This window comes from Candoia aspera, chromosome 2 (genome assembly GCF_035149785.1).
Source record: "Candoia aspera isolate rCanAsp1 chromosome 2, rCanAsp1.hap2, whole genome shotgun sequence".
Classification (NCBI taxonomy): Eukaryota; Metazoa; Chordata; class Lepidosauria; order Squamata; family Boidae; genus Candoia; species Candoia aspera.
This window is the reverse complement of record NC_086154.1, coordinates 224,077,231-224,096,428: the sequence shown is the minus strand read 5'-3', so window position 1 is coordinate 224,096,428 and position 19,198 is coordinate 224,077,231. Positions and strand designations below refer to the sequence as shown.

The 19,198-nt window shown below is 40.0% G+C and overlaps 1 protein-coding gene across 1 annotated transcript in view; it reads right to left on the bottom strand.

Moving 5' to 3' along the window:
- The window catches only part of MCTP1 (multiple C2 and transmembrane domain containing 1), a 194,537-nt gene that overhangs the window by 136,520 nt on the left and 38,819 nt on the right, over positions 1 to 19,198 (bottom strand). The window contains exons 7-9 of the mRNA XM_063295414.1: positions 18,322 to 18,430; positions 12,725 to 12,763; positions 7,678 to 7,848 (exon numbers count right to left, since the gene is read on the bottom strand). Coding sequence (XP_063151484.1) covers positions 7,678 to 7,848; positions 12,725 to 12,763; positions 18,322 to 18,430 — 319 coding nt within the window. The remainder of the gene's footprint in view (positions 1 to 7,677; positions 7,849 to 12,724; positions 12,764 to 18,321; positions 18,431 to 19,198) is intronic.

Sequence of the window (19,198 nt, the reverse complement as noted above, 5' to 3'; positions counted from 1 at the left end):
GTGTTGCCAACTGCAGCCTTGCAGCTTGGCTTCCTTGCATTTTGCACAATGTACAAGGAGTCTTTTAACATACCAGTAGCACACAATTTCCCATTTTTACGTATCTCACAACCATTTTTCTTAAATGTTATGATATACCCTGTTGCAGCCAATTGTGCCACAGATAAAAGGTTTGATTGTAAATTTGGCACATACAACACACCTTTTACAGTTTCTCCTAAGCAGGATAAATACAAGTCACCTTGTCCCATAATTTTGGTCACAGACCCATCAGCCAAAGATACACTTTGTCTTTCAGTTTTAGACAGTGACACAAAAGAGCTTTTACAATTACATAAATGACAACTGGCCCCAGAATCTAACACCCATACATCAGAATTACCCTTCTCAGCAACCTGTGCAATTTGGGTTGTCTGAAGAGCCTTCTTCTGTGTTGCCCTTGTGTTCTTCTGCTCTGTCTTTCTACTCTTGGGTCTCATGGCACAGTCTCTTTGCAAATGTCCAGCTGAACCACAAGTGAAGCATCTCTGGCTTGCTAGCGCTGTGCCCTCAGGTTCCTTTCCCTTCTTTTCCCTCATTTTCTGGTCTTGCAGCTTTCCAGAAGAGATGGGGGGGGATCTTTCCTCTCTCTTCTCCCATTCAGCGAGTAAGCGCTGTGTAACATACGATGGGGTGAGGTCTGCTTCAGGCATAGCCTCCAGGGTACAAATCAGCGTGTCCCACGTTGCATTTAGTGAGGACAGGAGGATATAGGATTTTGTGAGAGGTGTAAATTCCATTCCTCTCTCCTGCAACTCAACGAACAGCTGCTGAATATAATGCAGGTGCTCAGGAAGGCTTTCTCCTTCTGCAAGGTAGGCTCTGTACAGCTTTTTCGTCAGAGTAACTTTACTCCCTGCTGTTGCCTTTACATATAAGTCTCTCAAAGCGTCCCAAAGTTGCTTTGCAGACTGCATGCCTCGCACGTGGACTAGCTGATTGTCCTCAACTCCCAAGATAATGGTGGCTCTAGCCCGCTCATCCTGTCTCAGCCATTCAGCACTGGGATTTTGGGGGTTTTGCTCACCAATTGGCAGCCAAAGATCCTCTCTGCGAAGATACATTTCCATCTTCAGGGCCCAATTCAAATAGTTGGTCTCTGATAGGCGCTCCAGAGGCATCGCTGAGGGCTGGGAGGTAGCCATGGCTTCTTCCTTCTTTTGCAAGTCACCTCAGCTAGCTTCTAAGTCCTGCAGACCGGCAGTTGCTGGAAAATCTCCAGGTGGCTCCAAAGAAAATCTTCACAGGTCTTTGCTACCTGCCTTTAAATTGTGCATGAGGTGTGGAGTTGATCTCTCTTTTCTCTCTGGGTTTTACTGCGTTGTTTACTGGGCCCATAACCTGTTGCAGAATGCTGGGAAAGCCTTTAGCCCAGGAGAGGTCAAAAAAGTCACACACCAAGCATTTCTATACAAATAATTTATTTACAGAAAACAAAAACAAAAGCAAAACATTTAAAGGACCTAGCTCCCTTTTTGGAGCAAGCCTTGCTGAGCTACATTTCCAGCAGAGAGAAAAAGAAGAAGTGAGAAGACAAGTCCGGGCAGGTCCTCCCCCCAGGCTATTTTACATGAAGCACGTGAGAGGAGACAATCACTTGCAACCTTTTCACCCGGCCAAATGATTAGGTATAATAGTAGCTTAATCTGTTCGTAGGGAAACCTTAACACAAACCACTCAAGCACCTACTGGTTCCACTCCAACCAGAGGCGGAGTGAGAGACTTTTCTGTCAAATTTGATGGGGATCCAACAAAGTTATCTTTCTTTTTGACTAATGCTAAGAGTTATATGAGAGAGTTTGGGGCATGCTTCCCTTCCGAGAGTCTAAAATAAATGCCATTGCCACCAAGTTGAAGGGTCGAGCAGCTGACTGATATGTTCAATTAAGTGATGCTGACTCCCCTGCACTTGATTATTTCGATGATTTCATCTGGGCGTTACAGCTGCATTTTGAAGATCCTTTGGCCAAGGGAAGAGCTAAAAAGGCGCTGAAGGATCTTACCCAGGGCCAAATGTCAGTAGCTGATTACACCTTAGAGTTTAAAGCTCTGGCTGGAAAAAATCACTGACTGGTCTGAGTCAACTCTGATAGAGCGTTTTAACGAGGGACTCAACCGAGACGTCCTGCGTTGGGCGTTGTGTAGAGACGACCCCGAGTCATTGTACGACTGGATCTGTCTGGCAGGAAAGGCTGAGAACGCTCAGCATACCTTCATGCAAACTAGAAAATCTGAAAAACCACCTACCATGAGAGGACCCCGAAGTGCTGAGACTGCTGCCTGGCCAAGCTACAGAGCCTGGGATGAGGAGAGAGATCGGCACTATGCGAGGGGTCAGTGTCTCCGATGCAGAAAAGAGGGCCATTGAGCAGCTGATTGCCCAAAAGCCAAGGCCGGAGATCGAGCAGGGAAGCCACCGGCCAAATCGCCCCACTTCGTGGCAAATGACAGCAGCCAAAGGAACAGCCGACACTAAAGAATTAATCTACTTCTCGGGAGAGGCTGAAGACGAATTTAAGGAGCCGGCGGGAACCGCCAGCCACCTGCCATGAAGGGCGCCAGCGGGCAAGTGGAAGAGGGTGAGCGCGAAGATTCTATGGTGAGTGCTGTCTGTCCCACTTTAGCAGTAAAAGTGAAACTGGGTTCCCACACAAGATCTACCAAGGTGTGGGCTTTAGTTGACTCTGGGTGTTCCAGGTGTTTAATTTACACTGATCTGGTTGCCACTTTGGAACTGCCAAGTTTCCCCCTCCAACGTCCTTTGATCTTTACACAGCTGGATGGTTCAGCAGCGGGGGGGGGGTGGCAACCCATTTCACTGGAACTGTGGCAATGCAAATGGGCAGCCACCATGAGACTTTGAAATTCATTGTAGCACCTGTTGGCAATCCCTTGGTAATCTTGGGGATCCCATGGCTGACCTATCGAAGCCCCTATATAAATTGGGAGCACAGAACTGTGACTTTTAAAGATGGATTTTACCAAGCTCCTACAGCTGAGATAGTTGCCCGTGCGGGGGTTGGAAGGGCAGCGATCACCACGCCGCGCCCTGACTTGCCACATTTAGAAGGCTTGCCTGCTCAATACCAAGAATTTGCAGACTTATTTGGGGAGATGGAAGCAGATCGGTTACCCCTTCACCGGAAAACTGACTTTGCAATAGAGTTGGTCCCCAATGCTCAATTGCCCAAGCCAAAAATTTATCTGATGACTCAGAAGGTGTCATGAGTGATGATGGCGAGCAGGAAGGGGCTCCCATCCAGGGTGGAAAACGCATGCGTAGTACTGAGGAATTAAGCAGCCATTCAAAGAGACACAGATCAGGCCCGCCTTAGCTTTTGGGGTTTATATGTCTGGGTTTTTCCCACGCTTATTCAGTTTGTTAGGATTCTGTTATGTAGCAGTAATTAACACTAGAGAACCACTCCTCGTCTCAGTGTGATTCTAACTGTTAGGACAGAAGGAGCTCGAGGCATTACGGAACTTCATTGACAAAAATCTGTCAAGGGGATTTATTGAACCTGCTAATTCCCCAGTTGGGGCTCCTGTGTTGTTCTGGGAAAAGAAAGATGGCATGCTTCGGCTCTGTACGGACTATTGAGGGTTAAATTCCGTCTCTATTGTCAACAAGTACCCTCTTCCCCTCATGAAGGACATGTTAGCTCATTTGTCAAAGGGCAAGATTTTCTCCAAGCTCGATCTTTGGGAAGCCTACTTTCGCATTTGCATAAAAGCTGGGGATGAGTGGAAAACGGCTTTTAATTGCCCACTAGGATCATTTCAGTACAAAGTCCTCCCTTTTGGGTTGGCCGGGGCACCCGGAGTATTCATGCGATTAATGAAGTATTACATGATCATTTATTTAAAGGGGTCCTGGTTTATTTAGATGTTCTCATTTACACTGAAACTGAGGAGGAACACGAATGCCTCCTCAGACAGGTGTTATGCAAACTTAAAGATGCCAGACTCTATGCCAAACTTTCCAAATGAGAGTTTCACAAAACCCAACTTGACTATCTGGGCTATTGAGTGTCTGACCGGGGTATAGAAATGGACCCTGCAAAAATTCAGGCGATTCTGAGTTGGGAACAACCCCACACCCGGAGGCAATTACAAAGTTTTCTAGGTTTCAGTAATTTCTATCGGCAATTTATCCAGGGATTCGCTGAGATTGCTCTGCCCCTCACTGATTTACTCCGTACCAAGGGCTTGGGGGAGACACGCAAAGTAAAAAACCCTGAGGCAGTGCTGAATTGGACACCTGAATGCCAGGCAGCATTTGAGAAGTTGAAAACTCTTTTCACTGCTGAGCCTATTCTACAGCACCCTGATCCTGAACGCCCCTTTGTGGTCCAAGTTGATGCTTCTGACTCCTCGATTGGGGCTATTTTGTTACAAAGGGATTCAGAAAATCACCTCAACCCTCTAAAAAACTTGCTCCCAAATTCATTGGTCCTTTTCCTGTTGTTCATATTGTCAATCCAGTTACTGTTAAATTGGAACTGCCTCACAATCTGAAGCGCTTGCACCCTGTTTTCCATTGCAGCTTGCTTAAGCCTGTGTACCACTCGCCGTGTTGGCACCCTCAACCTCCTCCTCCTGCTCCAGTTATGATTGATGGCCAACAACACTTTGAAGTCAAGGACATCGTTGATTCTCGCAAGCTTCGGGGCACCCTGCAGTATCTGGTCCGATGGAAACACTTTCCGCATCCTGAATGGGTGTCTGCTTACCATGTTAATGCTCCTGATTTAGTCAACCATTTTGTCATGCGCTGCCTACCACTGAGTGAAACACAGACACTGATTCAAGGAAGAGCAGGTTCAGGTTTATTTCAGTGTAGTGCTTGACGAGAAAAAAGCTGAGAGTGAAGGGAGCGCGCCAGTGCGGGGTTTAAATAGCCCGCGCCGGTCAGCGCCCCCCCCACTTTGGGTTGTGTCATCCCCCCCCAGTCCTGCATGCTTCCTTGCCGGTAGGTGAAGGGTTGCAGGGCCCCTGCTGGTGCCCCGGGCTTCGCCCATAATCGGTTTCTTTCTCCGGCCGGTGATTGCTGTCAGCTGGGCGATCTCCGTTGCGCTTCGCTGACAGCTTCAGGTGTGCCTCGTGATCCGCCCTGTCTTTGTCTTTCCTTCTTCCTCTTTTGTGTTCTGATGGCTGGGTCATCCGGCCGGGGTCATTCCCTTCTCCTCGGGGTCTGTGTCTGTTGTTGTGCGTGCTTTGCTTATCTTAAATCCCTTCCTCTGCTTCCTAGGTATTGTCATGTGTGCCGTTGTGCTGATGCCTTCAGCTCAACGGTACTCATGACACATTTCTACCTTGCTTATCCTTTGAAACCTGCTGCTTAATATATTCTTCTTTTGGGGGGGGGCAGTATGTCATGTTCACTGATTCAATGTAGTTTACACATCATAACGTTTGACATGCCATGGCGCTGATGCACGTTTCTGTTTGGGAGGGAGCTGCTGTGAGACCTTGTACCAAGCTCTGTATGTGAAATCAGTACAATGGAATGTGTTTGGGTTATGTTCTCTGTTCAAGGCCTTTTCCCGCAGACCATCAGAAACCGTTAGGAGCACCTGGGATTGTGAACTTGAGAAGACTCTGCAGGGGGAGGGATTTCATTTGCACTGAGGGTTTTTAGTTTGAATTTGGCGCGCTTTCATCATTCTCAGCTTTCTCTGTGATCCTGCATGCTGTTCTTTAATAAATCAGATATCTTTGAATTCCTAGTTATGAGTCTGATGGTGTTTTAGAATAGGCAATCAGTACATGAACAAGGAAACTTACAGCAAGTCCTCAAAGTTGTGGCCTTCGCAGTGTCTCTGTGGTCAGGTGATCACATTTTGAACGCTTGGCAATTGGCTCACAATTATGATGGTTGCAGCATCCTGTGGTCGCATGTTCACCTGACCTTTTGTTCAATCCATTAGACATACCAAAAATAGTACTTTGACACCTTTTGGAACTTATTTAGCATTTCATTTCTTTACAAATTGTCTGGCTTGCATGAAGACAAGGACAAACACAGCTAGATTTTTTTTTTTATTCAAGAAAATGGTAGCCATATAGTATAGTTGACGGTTTCTGAGCAAGTGGAAATGGTAGTTCAGAATTTATACCCACTCTAATCTCAAATGCCTTCAAGCTCTCTTGCAGCAGCACCCTCTCAGAAGAAGAAACCTGGGTTTCCTTTTATCTCTTGCTCACAGTGTCCACTGGTAAGAGATGCTTGTTTACATTCTCTGCATTCCTGTTCTTCCAATCAAATCAGTCTCTCAAGTTAAGCTGAAATTTTCTAACTGAGATCTGACACTAATATTTTGATAACACAGGCTCACAGTTTAAATATTCATGTAGGTAGGTCCATATGCCCAATAGGGCTTTGGGACATGGTTTCCAATGTGCAATTGCATACCATTTTTAAAATTCAAGGAGGTTTCAACAAAAGAATACAATATTACAATGACATGAGAATATTTACTATTTAAAAGAGAAAAATATTCCCATTACACTTATAAAAACAATGGGGTATGGATAGTATAACAGCATATTTGGGAGCAAATATCCAGAGGCCTGCTAAGTGAAATGGAGGGATTCATAACATCCCTACTGTTTTTCAGATTAGGAACCAGTAAGACCATAAAATCATACAAATCATGGGATTATCAGGAACCCTTGAGGGTCCTTGTCATCTTCTAGACCCAGCCCCTGCCCACAGCAGAAGTCTTCAGGCCATCCCAAGCAGATATCCAATGTGAATCACGGGTGCTCCATCACCTCCAATGCTGGAGCACCTGTGATTCCAGAAAGCAAGCTGTTTCACTGCTTAATAACTCTCAGTCAGGAAATTCTTCCTTATTTTGAGTTTGGATTTCTTTCTGTAAAGCTTCCACCCTTTGGTTGTTGTCCTACCTTTAGACATATGGAGAGCAAATCCACACACACTTCCTTGTGATAGCCCTTCAAATATTGGAATACTACTATCACGTCTCCCCTTAGCTTTATCTTCTTTATCTAAACATACCCAGTTCTCTTAGTTATTCTTCACAAGATTTCGTCTCCATTTCTTTTTCCATTTCTTCAGCATCCTTCTTGTACTTCTTGATGCAGAACCCAACATTTATCACTACTGAACGATATTTTGCATTTGTTGAATGCAGCCTAATGGTCAAGTATCTAATTAAGCCCAGGTCTAAAATCATCTAATTGTATTTGGGAGTGTGATTTAGTAAATCACTAGCTTTAAATCTAGAATTCCAGCACTGGATAATATTAAAGCTATTCAAGATTTCACTACTGCAGTCTTAAGAAAATAATCAAATAGAGATTTCAACAAAAAAGTGCTGAAGTTACATTAAAAAAAATTCTAGTGATGTGGTAGTAAGATGCAGAAAAAAAAAAGAACAGTTTCTGGCAGCTGCATAGTAAAGAAGAAACACCTCTGAGAGGGCTCCCTAAAGGTTCACGAGTTTGCACCACCCCTGGGTAGAGATTTAACACTGTAATTAGCTTTTAGGTGGAGATTTAACATTATAATTAGCTTTAATGGGCAAATTGCATACCAGGCATGAACCCTAGAGTTCCTGGGACAACACTACCACCACCTCCAAAAAATAGTTCAAGAAAGTTGAAACTTACCTTACTCTTGTACTTCTGATGTCCTAGCCGAAATTTCACATAGGGATCACTGAGCCCATTTGGATCCATGGCTTTGAGTTCATGACCTTCAATTAAAGTGATACTGACTATTCCTCTCCATAGCTGAGCTTTTCTGTGCAGGTCCGACAGACGTATACTCTGGGTCTGAAACTTCAGGTGCAGAGAGAACTCTGATTTACTAAATCAGAAGCAAACAATAACTTTGTAATTTGCTTTCAGAACAGAATGATTATTTTAAGAAAATACTTAGGATTTTTAAAAAAAAATCTTAGTGTTTAGGAAATTTCTTTGATGGATGGATATTGATAAAAAAAGGTTTTATAACAGCAAGAAAAAGCTGCATGTTATTCTTTAGTATTACGCCACTATTGAAAATGGAATGGTGATTATTTATATAGCTCATCCAGATATGAGTCTTTAGTGAGTGGGCAATGTGTTCTATAACAAACACAGATTTGCAAGCTCTTAGATTATGGTTTGCAGCTAACCAGCTATAATGCACTTGACCTGCAATAAAAATGCACACCTTAATCTTTTAAAAATAATTTTAGTGACCTCCCAACTTTTGAAAACTGGTATATGAGTTTCCAGTAAATCTACTTCCACAGCTTGTACTCCTTCTAATGATGAGGAAAAATCAAGAATGTTGCATTGCTTGCAACTACCCCCAAGCCTTATTGTCACTTAATCTATACCCAACAGCTACCCAAAACATGTCTAGGTAGTTAAGAAATACTACAAAGCACTTTTAAAGCAAGAAGACAAAATAAAGAAAACACCAAGAGTTTCTTTTCTAAAACAATTGTGAGCAAAGAATGAACTGAATTTAAAAGCTACCTTGCTACTATATACTTTGAAAGAAAAATCAGGCATCTGAAATAAAATAGAGGTTTCTACATATCTTGGGAAATTTTCTTGGCATCCATGGTAAATTAAAAGAAAACCTTTTAAACAAAATTTCCATTTAATGGGCTGAAAAGGATGTTTACAAATTAGCATCGGCATTTAGCCTAAGAAACATGGCATCTATCTAACTACAACAAGATTCCAGGACTAAGAATTTAAACAAAATATCCATAAAATCTGTCTGAAAACAATGCCTTAAATCCTGATTTTGTGAGTGGAACTGATTCCCCAACTCCTCATTGTCTCCACAGCCTCCTGAACATCCATTCCTATGTAAGGCTATATATGGAAAAGGAACAGGCATAAATTACATATTAGGTGAATAAAGGCCACTTTAGGATCCACTCTTTGTATTTTATGACAAAATAAGTGGTGCATTGCTACAATAATCCCAAACTCCTCCATGTCCTTCACAATCAGCTAAACATTCTTCTGGACTAATATGTGTATTATTTTGAAGAGCCTTTATCTGAGAAATCATGGAGAATGGGTGAAGAATAGAATAGATGACCTCAAATGACGGAAGAGGATTGTTATCTTATTTTTTAAAAAAGGAACAAAAGGAAGACCTGGGAACTATAGTACAATCAGTCTGCCCTCAGTACCTGGGAAGATTCTAGATAAAACAATGCAGAAATTACCAGAAATTAGCATATCCTTAAGAACAAGTCTTGCCATAGTAACCTTATCTCATTTTTTAAATTAGTTAACTTTAAATTGTGGGAATGTCCTAGGCACAATACAGTATATTTTTAATTTAGCAAGCTAGTTAAATGTGGGCTAGATAGTATGGCAATTAAATCACTATGTAGCAGATGTAAAAAGTGTCCTTAAAGAATGTTCATCACAGGTTTTTCATTAAACTGGAATCTAGTCAATAATTCTGAGGTAGTTCCCCCATTTAAATACTAACCAAGGCCAACAATGCTTGATATCAGCCAAGATCCTGGTGGAGCTGGGATGGGGGTGGTGCATCCATCCTAGTGCTTCTTGATCTATCATCAGTTTTTGATACCATTTGACCATGATATCCTTCTGGACCAGCTGCTGGGGTTAGGAGTGGGAGGCACTGTGTTGCAGTGATTCACCTCCTTCCTCAAGGGTCAGTTTCAGTCAGTGCTGATGGGGGGAGAGATCATGTCCGCAGCCCTCACTTGTGGGATGCCTCAGAACTCAATGCTCTCCCCTCTCCTGTTTAACAACTACATGAAACTGCTGGGGGAGATCATTCATTGGTTAGGGGTTCGGTATCATCAGTATGCTGATAAAACACAGCTTTATATCTCAACTCCAAGCTGCACAGGTGAAGTTGCTGATGTACTGACCCACTGTCTGGAGGCTGTTCAGGTCTGGATGGTGTGGAACATACCTCAGTTCAATCCTGACAAGAGTGAGTGGCTGTAGCTGTTTTGCCCCCCACCCCCACCCCAAGATTGGGGATGTTACCATTGTTGGTCTTGGATGGGGCAGCAGTCCCCCATTCGAGACTGGTGTGCAACTTGGGGGTCCTTCTTGACTTGCAGCTACTGCTCAAAAAGCAGGTGGCAGCTGTGGCCAGGAAGTGTGCTTTGTATGTTGCAGACCCCGCCGTCTGGAAAAGCATCCCCCCAGAGATATGGACAGTGCCTTCTTTCCTGGGATTCCAGAAAGCTCTTAAAACCTGGCTTTGGTCCCAGGCCTGGGGTTAATGCATTTCTGGGGCCCCTGTTGTGGCTTCTTGTTGCTGTTGTGACTGTTTAGTCCGGACTGTCCATGTGGTGTTATGTTTTTTATTGTTTTTACTGTCTTCTGATTTTGTACACTAGCCAGAATCCATTGGAGTAGGTGGCCGTAACAAAAAGAGATACTAAAATTCTAGGTAGTCAGATGTTGGTTGAATATAGAAAAAAAAGCAGTTTGACAGTAAATCAAATCACAGATAAATGCTATGCTCTATTCACAGGCTATCTTTAAGCAAAGAATGGGCAGGTATCTATTGTGAATGCTTTATTTTAGATTCAGTAGCCTAAATGACCTCTTCCTGATTAAGCCTGAGAAGTACCATTTCCTATGCATTCCTAATAGCTGGACTGCTATCAGTCTCACTACTTTCTAATGTACAAGTAGAATCAGGAAGGATGGCTCAGTGTGGAGTATCTGAAATGATAACTAAACCAATAAGAGTAATGAGCACCAGCAGTGCCAATACACAAGAAAAATAGCATCATTTGCATCTACACACTTGAAACTACAGAAAACAAATTGTGAAAAAACAGACTTCTGTGAAAAGGGTATAGGCAAATTTTTCAGCAAAAATAATAATAATGGTATTTACATCAGTGCAAAATAGATCCTCTGAGACATTGGAACTAATATTTGTGAACTTCGAGTGCATAAATATTTAGCCGGCATAAATTATTTCCATAGGTATCTCAAGATTGCAACCATGGCCAGTCTACAAGCCCTATTACTTGTTTAAAAATACAACAGATATATGAGGATATCCTGATGAATTCCTGAATGGATAATGCCGCATAACTGACAGGGAAACAGTTTATACCCCTTGCGGAGAAGTATAGATTTAGTCATATTATAAATAGCCCATACTATTCACAAGGCAATGCAGAAGCAGAAAGAGCTGTTCAAACTGCCAAATAAATTTGAGAACAGGAAAATCCCTTTCTTAGATTAATTAAATTACAGAGTAACTCCCATTCATGTCCCAAGTATAGCCCAGCACAATTATTCATGGATAATTAGCTATGAATCTCTTTTTTAATCCTGAAACAAACATGTACTTTCACTGGCCTTATTTCAAGTCTATGCATAAGATGCAAAAGCAAAAAAAAACCCTCTACAAATTCAATAATGACAACCATTACTGGGTACATACTTTGCCAGAATTGGATCCCACATACAAATTTAATAACCAGAAGGAATGGTAAGAAACAGCAACAGTTGTCAGATACCTCAGTCCTACCATCTCACATAATTAAGAGAAAGATATTTACAGCTAGATCTAGAGAAGCAACAGCTACCTTATTCATAGGAACATACACAAAGAAGATCAAGTGAGATACGATTGCTAACAGACAAGAACTCCAAAATAAACTTGTACCAAATGACAACAAACAACCACTATTGTTGGATTCTTGTTCATTATTTTAAGCATGGAACTTGTGAACTCTAGAAGCAAAGTGATCTGGAACTTCTATCTTATGTTTCTATGTAGGTAGAAAATAGCAATTATTTCTAAGGGAAAAATAGTGGCTGGGGCTATCAGAGGTTATTAATAGTTTACCGATCACCTCAGTGTTAGGAAGTTGAAAAATTAGGGGGTTTTGTTGTGCATTTAGTTTAGTTTATGATTTAAAAGAGGGGAAATATAGTGAAACACTATAATAATGAGGAGGAGGAAACAATTTCTTACAAGGCATGGCAAACTTAAAAAGAAGGTAGAACACTATTGAGGGAGGCATTTTACTATGAAAAACAACCTTAGTGTACAGATTTTATATATTTTAATTAATGTAAATAAACTATTGAAGTACCTGAGGTAGACATACATTGACAAAAGAATGTAAAACATGTTGGGACATATAACAAGCAGTGTGAACAAAACTGCATGCTATAGTTCTTGCCTACTTTTAAAATATATATAACAAAAGTTGCATGCATATAAAGCATTTCTTCTCAAAGCAGAAACATGTACATTATCTATAAAAATAGTGTATTTTACCTTCCCCAAATCTGAAGGAAGGCAAAACCAATGACCGAAGTATGTACATATTGATATACATGCTTAAGAAAATGTGCATTCTATAGTTGCATTTCACATTTTTTAGATTTGTCTGCCACATACACAGTCATTTTGATTACTATGGACAATATGCATAATATATGAATAGATACTGACAGAAATCAATCTTTCTTGACCACACTTAGTCAGATGTACTCATATGTTCTGCAGTAATATCAACTCTGTACAAAAGTATATATAAAAGACTTTTTAGTAAAGGAACATTCCATTGCCAAGTTTATAAAACAGGTTTACAGAGAATAAGCTACATGTCACACCTTAAAGTTCCAGGTGACACATTACAAAATATCGGTTGTTTCAAGGCTACATGTTAAGAATTACCTTACTTGATCTTTTCCAACTCTTCCTCATTAGCATTGTCTGCAAATGAAATAGAGCATTTTAATCACCTTTTACTTGTTCACATGGACAGGCCAATTGCCTTCCAAATGAGTAATACACATGACAAAACATCAGACACATTTCAAACCATTACAGACAGAAATCAAACAGCTACAAGCATTATTCACACTGAAGCACAATTATGACTTAAGCTTCCCATTATTTAACGATGAAAACAGAAATCATATATGGTAAGCTGAAGATGTATTAGAAGATCCTCAAAAAGAGTAAGAAATGAAAATTATCCGGAACTAGGAGCATCCTAGCTCATCCTACTCTTTCCCAGAGCTGCAATCAGGGCAAGATATTATACAGAAATTCAGGATCTCACTCAGCAATATGAGAGAGGAACCTCCAATATACTTATGGCATCCATGGACAAGGAAAGGTCAGTTTTGAACAGGTATTTCTTTTTTACAGAATCAGTGCTTTAATTTATTTGAATTAAATTAAATTTTTTAAAATGTTTTTTAAAAAAGAATTCAGGCACTCTTGTTTTATACTTTAATATTTTAAAAAGGATCTAGAAAATATCTTAGCACTAATTTAAACCATAATAAAGTCAAGCCTGAAAGACTTCATGGACAAAGCTGTCTCTTGGCATGCAGATTACAACAAGAAAAAATGAAATTTCAGTGTGAGATATAATAGGGAGGGACTTGGTACCACCTTTTTTGTGAATATATCAAACCTCCATGGCATTGCTTTTCAAAGGCCCAAACTACTAATAACTCCAGTTGGATGATATGCTGCAATGCCTCTAATATTGACCAACTTCCCTGAATAGAATCAAAACTTAGAGCAGTTGGAAGATTGGTTGTGAAGAGCATCTGAGAATAGAAGACTGATCCCTGATTGTGAAGGTGATGATCTTCAGGCAATACCACGGACAACTGGAGCTCAGGTGTGAAAGCTGCATTGAAAAAACATCCTGAGGTCACAGAGATGTAAAAGTGATACTCTAGGAGTCTCTTGGAGTTTTTCTTAAAAATGATAACTGTAGTCAGGATTATATTCATGAAGCCTGGATGAAGAACCATACAGAGTTGATAGCCTGAACATGCAGTTGTTAGTATTACAGTATAGAGGGCTGCTCCAGTGAGCCTGTATGTATTAATCAAGACTATGGAAAGCTTGATGATGTGTAGGACAATGCTCAGCCCTGGAAGCGAGCAACAGCTAATGAGAGGCCATAAAACCAAGGGAAACTAGGGAATGGCATTTCCCAAAAGCAGGATGAACATAATGGGATTTGCTTTGATCCCCAAATTCCTGAGATGGAGGAAGAGGAGAGCTCTGCTTCTGGTGTAGAGAACAAGATCTTGATATACATCTATTATAAATTTCTTCCTCTGAAATTGAGACCCAAATGTGAGGGCAATAGAATTGTAGGCAGGATTGAAAATGGAAGAAACTAGCATGGTAAAAGATCCACAAATACAGAACCAGGTATTTGGAGGAGGGGTCTTTTCTTTTTCTTATTTTTATGCTTCTTGGAACCAGGTGGGATGGGTATTTTAGCAAATTTCGACCACTTATAAAGTGATTTTGCTTGTGCCAACAACGAAAGTGCAGAATCCAGGGAATTTCCAGAGGAATGGGGACACACAAACCCCCAACAACTTTTCAGACATTATAAAAACATTAGATGAAGACAAACAAATGTCCTGGTCTTGCAAAAAGAGTCACTTGTCTATCTTTATGAGCAATTAAGACTGCAGACTTTTCTTCAGAATCATAAATCCAGCCCAGACTTGGAACATTTTGACCAGGCAGATTGTATACAAGGGCAAGCAGAAAGAGAAATAATCCAAATACAAACTCATCAGAATTTAAGGGAGCTATAAAAAGGAAATCTTCACAGAAGGAACTGACAAAAGACCATCACAACCACATTGTTCTAGCAGCACTAAATGAACCAAACTGCTTTTCAAATAGAAAGATCCTTTATTCTATCTTGATGGACCTTGTCTGTTCTAATTTTCTCACAGGTTAATCCTGCTAGCATATCTCAGCATTCCTCTGCAATTATCCCTTCTGCTGTTACCTTGTCTGATACCTTGATGTTTGAGGGCTGGGTGGAGGAGGCTCTTAGTCAAAGTCAAAGTAGCAAGGTATAGTTGGTTGCTATCTGTATTTCTTTGTTGGGCCTTCACAAAACCAGGTCTACCTCTGGCAAAGCTTCCTCCTGATCTGAGGAGGGTTGATGAGATACCTCATGACAAGGGACTGTAATAACCTCAGAATCTCCCACACTAAGTGTTTGCTTCCAAGGGGTGGCTCATAGGAAAAAAGAACCTTTTTTTGCAGAAGGAAATGTTTATATTGGTGCTTACAAAAGTTTATTGTAAGTCCTTCCTCGAGGCAAGAAAAACGATAGCTGTGTCCATACAAGAATAAGAAATTTAGTACTGCACAATGGAGCCTTCAGAGCCATAGAAACAAAGTAAAAAAAAAAGCACATAAGGTAGTCCTCACTGTTGGTAATTGGGTTTGGGAACTCTGTTGCTAAGCGATATGGTCATAAAGTGTGACATCACGTCATCGCACTGACTTATGAGGATAGTTCCAGCACTTCCAGTTGCTGCTGTTAAGTGAATCCCAAGCAGTCCCAGTGTCCCATGGACATGTGATCACCATTTACAACCTCCCGCTGGCTTCCCCATTGACTTTGCTTGTCAGAAGCTGGTAGTAAAGGCCACAAATGGTGATCATGTGACCACTAAACCCTGCAACATCGTAATTGTGAGCCAGTTGCCAAGGTCCCAAATTGTGATCACATGATCGCCAGGACGCTGCAATGGCCGCAACCATGAGAACCGGTTGTAAGTACCCCTCATTCAGCTCTGTTGTAACTTTGAATAGTCACTGAACAGGTGAACATTAAGCAAGGACTACCTTTATAGAGTTTGTAGCCTGTGACCTAATATTTCTCATGCATGAAAAACGACAGTGAAACCTTGTTCTAACAAATTGGGAGAAGGGTATCTGGACTTTTGGAAAGAAGCCCAGTAAATTGAAAAACTACATTCACAGTAATGCAAATCTTACCATTTACTTGATGAGGACATTACACAAATGAAACAAATTACATCACTTGCTGAGATCATGATGAAAGTGATAGCAGGCTGCATTACACTAAATGCATCATTTGACTAATCCTACTACGCAAATTATGTAAACAGATACAAATCATGTCATTTGTGTAATTGTGTCACAGCATCATTACACAAGTAGTGTAAATTACAAAGGACGTGAAGAGGTACATGAAACCTCTTGGGTTAAAGTCAGGAAAATCAAGGGTTTTTTTATATGCAATTAAATTATATTAAAATTGAAATAGAAGTAGGTAAGAAGTAGGGATTCTAGAAGTATCAACCAGCTGCGAGAATGTGTTGTCACTGAGGATATTGAAAAGAAACTGAAGAGATTCAACAGGAGTTCATATAGCCATCCCTGCTATGAAGAAGCAGGGCTCCCATCAATAAGCTCCCAACTTCTGTAAGTTCTAAAAGATTGCATATGCTCATGATATGTGTGAATCATGAAGGCCATATGAAGAACCTAAACACATGCCCACAAATATAGAAGTTTTAAATTATTATTTTTTAATTGTTAAAAAAAAATTAAAACTTTTTTGAAAGCATGTCACATCTCTTACATGATGAGAAGTTTGAACTGCTACTGCTGTAGAACGAACAAAAAATAGTCTTCTCCAGCTAGTCCATTAGCCAAATAGAATGTTTCTGCTGTCCTTTTTAGCACTCATTATAGCTCCATCATTAACAATTCCTAATTGCAGTAATCTAACACTTCAACAACCCCATTCCTTTCCCTCTAATTGAATGCCTGTTACTCTTTTGCTTTTATGACCAGAGACAAACTCATAGATAAACAGAGTCTATAACATATGTTCTTAGTATTGCAATTTTCCAAACTACTTTAGCATGTATTTGTTAGGATGGGAATTTGGAATTTCATTAATTCATGAACGCTTATTTTAATCTAATAAATCAGTTTTAATCAATAAGCATCTCTGTGAACATATACAGGTTTAATTAACTGATTACTGTTGTTGCAAGCCATCAAGCTCTTTTCCTGAAGGTGCTGCCTCTACTGAAGTAAAAATGTAACATCTAAATATCTTTGTGAAAAAGATCAGAATACAGAATTTAAGTGGGAAGTGGGATGAGATATTTAAGGCAGAGTAAAATTTAACTAGTGCCTTTTTTATAAACTGTAACACAGTGTTTCAGTATCAATTGTCCCTTATGACTCCTTCATGATTTTCATGTCTTGCTACTCGTTCATTTAGCACAATATTAATTTTAATCAATCCTTTTACATGAAAGCTACTTTTAATCCAACAATAAGTTAGCATATAACCATTGTATCATATTATGCAACATAATATGGACTACATCAAGATTCTCCCAAATATTTAGGTCTCAGGCAACCATGTATTAGCTACTATGCTTTTTACATTAATTGTGAGATTCACTTATAAAGGTGTATATTATGCATGACAAAAAACTGAAATGAAATGCCTTTTCCACATACGTTTTAAACCACTGAAGACGCTCAGTTTTATGCAACATTTTTATCCTATCTCTGATACTTTTCAAGTTACCATTACAATATGGCTGGATAGTTGGCATTAAAATGTAATTGGTTTTGGCAACGTATAGGATAAACATCTAATGAAAATTCTTCCACACTGCAACTTTTTAAGGCCAAAATACTGCAACAAAAAAGCAAACTCATTTGAAAAGTAGAATTATTCAAAATATACTGTGCCAGATATCTACAAGTTATTTTATAGATAACAAAGAATGAAATTCCATAACCATTTTTTCTCTTCTAAAATTCTGCACAATTGGAAGAGAGAATATTGAACTAGGATTAACTGACCCAGATTCAAGTCCACACTTAACTATGGAGCCTCAGTAGGTGATTTTGAACTGGTCAGTATCTCTCAACCTAATTTATCTTGTACATTTTTGGATGTGGGGATAAAACTGAAGGACAGAACATTATTTATACTACCTTGAACTCTTGATGAATGGCTGCACTTGGCATTTGCATGCCACATTAGAAAAAGCTGTGGGTAAGGCAGGGTAGAAATCTGATTCCATTTAAATGTAACTCAGTTACATATTTAATAACTCCCCCTCACTCTTTCACATTACAGATTATAATGTGACAACTTTTGGAAGTTTTTGAGGGCCATGCCTCAGATTTTTGGTGGTTCTCTCTCCTAGAGAAGTGTATAAGTAATAAAAACATTGAATAATATTACATAGGAAGAGATATCTGGACTCTTATTTCAAAATAACATTTTTCTGACATACCAGTTTAAAGATACTCACTTATTAATACTTGAACAAGTAAAATTTGATGTTATTTTTTCTGTTTCCAAGCATAAGAAAATTACCCCCTTTTAATTATCCTCTCTGACAAACACTTCAAGACATTTATAGGTGTCCAGTTAGAAACTTAGAAGCTTTGCTTATATGACTTATTTAGCACAGACTTACCACTTCCCTCTGCTGTTCTTTTGGGGTCAGCAACACAGTTAATAATATAGTCCCAAGATCTTGGTCAGGATAATGTGAGTCTTTCAGACTCAATGTAACATCAACAGGCCTAGAAAAACAAGTCAGCAGAAAAATGAAAACACTAAAATTGATGCTTCTACGGACTGCTTACCTCAGGACAAAGCATTTAAGAAGACATGAGTTATGTTTTGCTTTCTGTCACCTTCACCAAGTAAACTATGAGGAATATAAAGCAAGCACAAGAACAAGATGCTTAGCAATATCCTCCTGATTACACTGCCAATATATTCCTTCTTCCCCTGTACCTCAACCTTCCTTCTCCTCCTGAACCTCAGCTCAACCTCCTTTGGAACAGCTAGCTTTAATTAACATTCTAAACAGAAACAATAAAAAGAGTGGAAAATGACAGTTCCATGCAATCCATAAAGTTGATCCCCAGCCTGTCAAGATTCAAGAGTATACCAAGCTGTAACTGAAAGGATCAGCAAAGAAGCTAGTGGGAAGCAAAATCCAATGTCACACTGTCCCCTTGAAATCACAGCTGTTGGGTTGACTGAAATTTTCCTTGATCATTTAAACTAGCTTTATTGGTAAGATGTTATCAGTACACTGCAATATACAATATAAATGCTAGAAATAAATTACTTGGTGAGTAATGGAATATATTTAAATCCAGGATACTGAAATTTCATTTTAAAAGTATACAGTCTGCCAGATGAAAGAAGAGTGGTTGTGATACAAAAATCTGTTTCTATTGAAACTTTCACAGTATCTGATGCTGTCTAGTGCCTAATCCTGGAATGAATGTTGCACCCAATAACATCATTATGTCCATAGACATCTCTGTTTAGGCTTG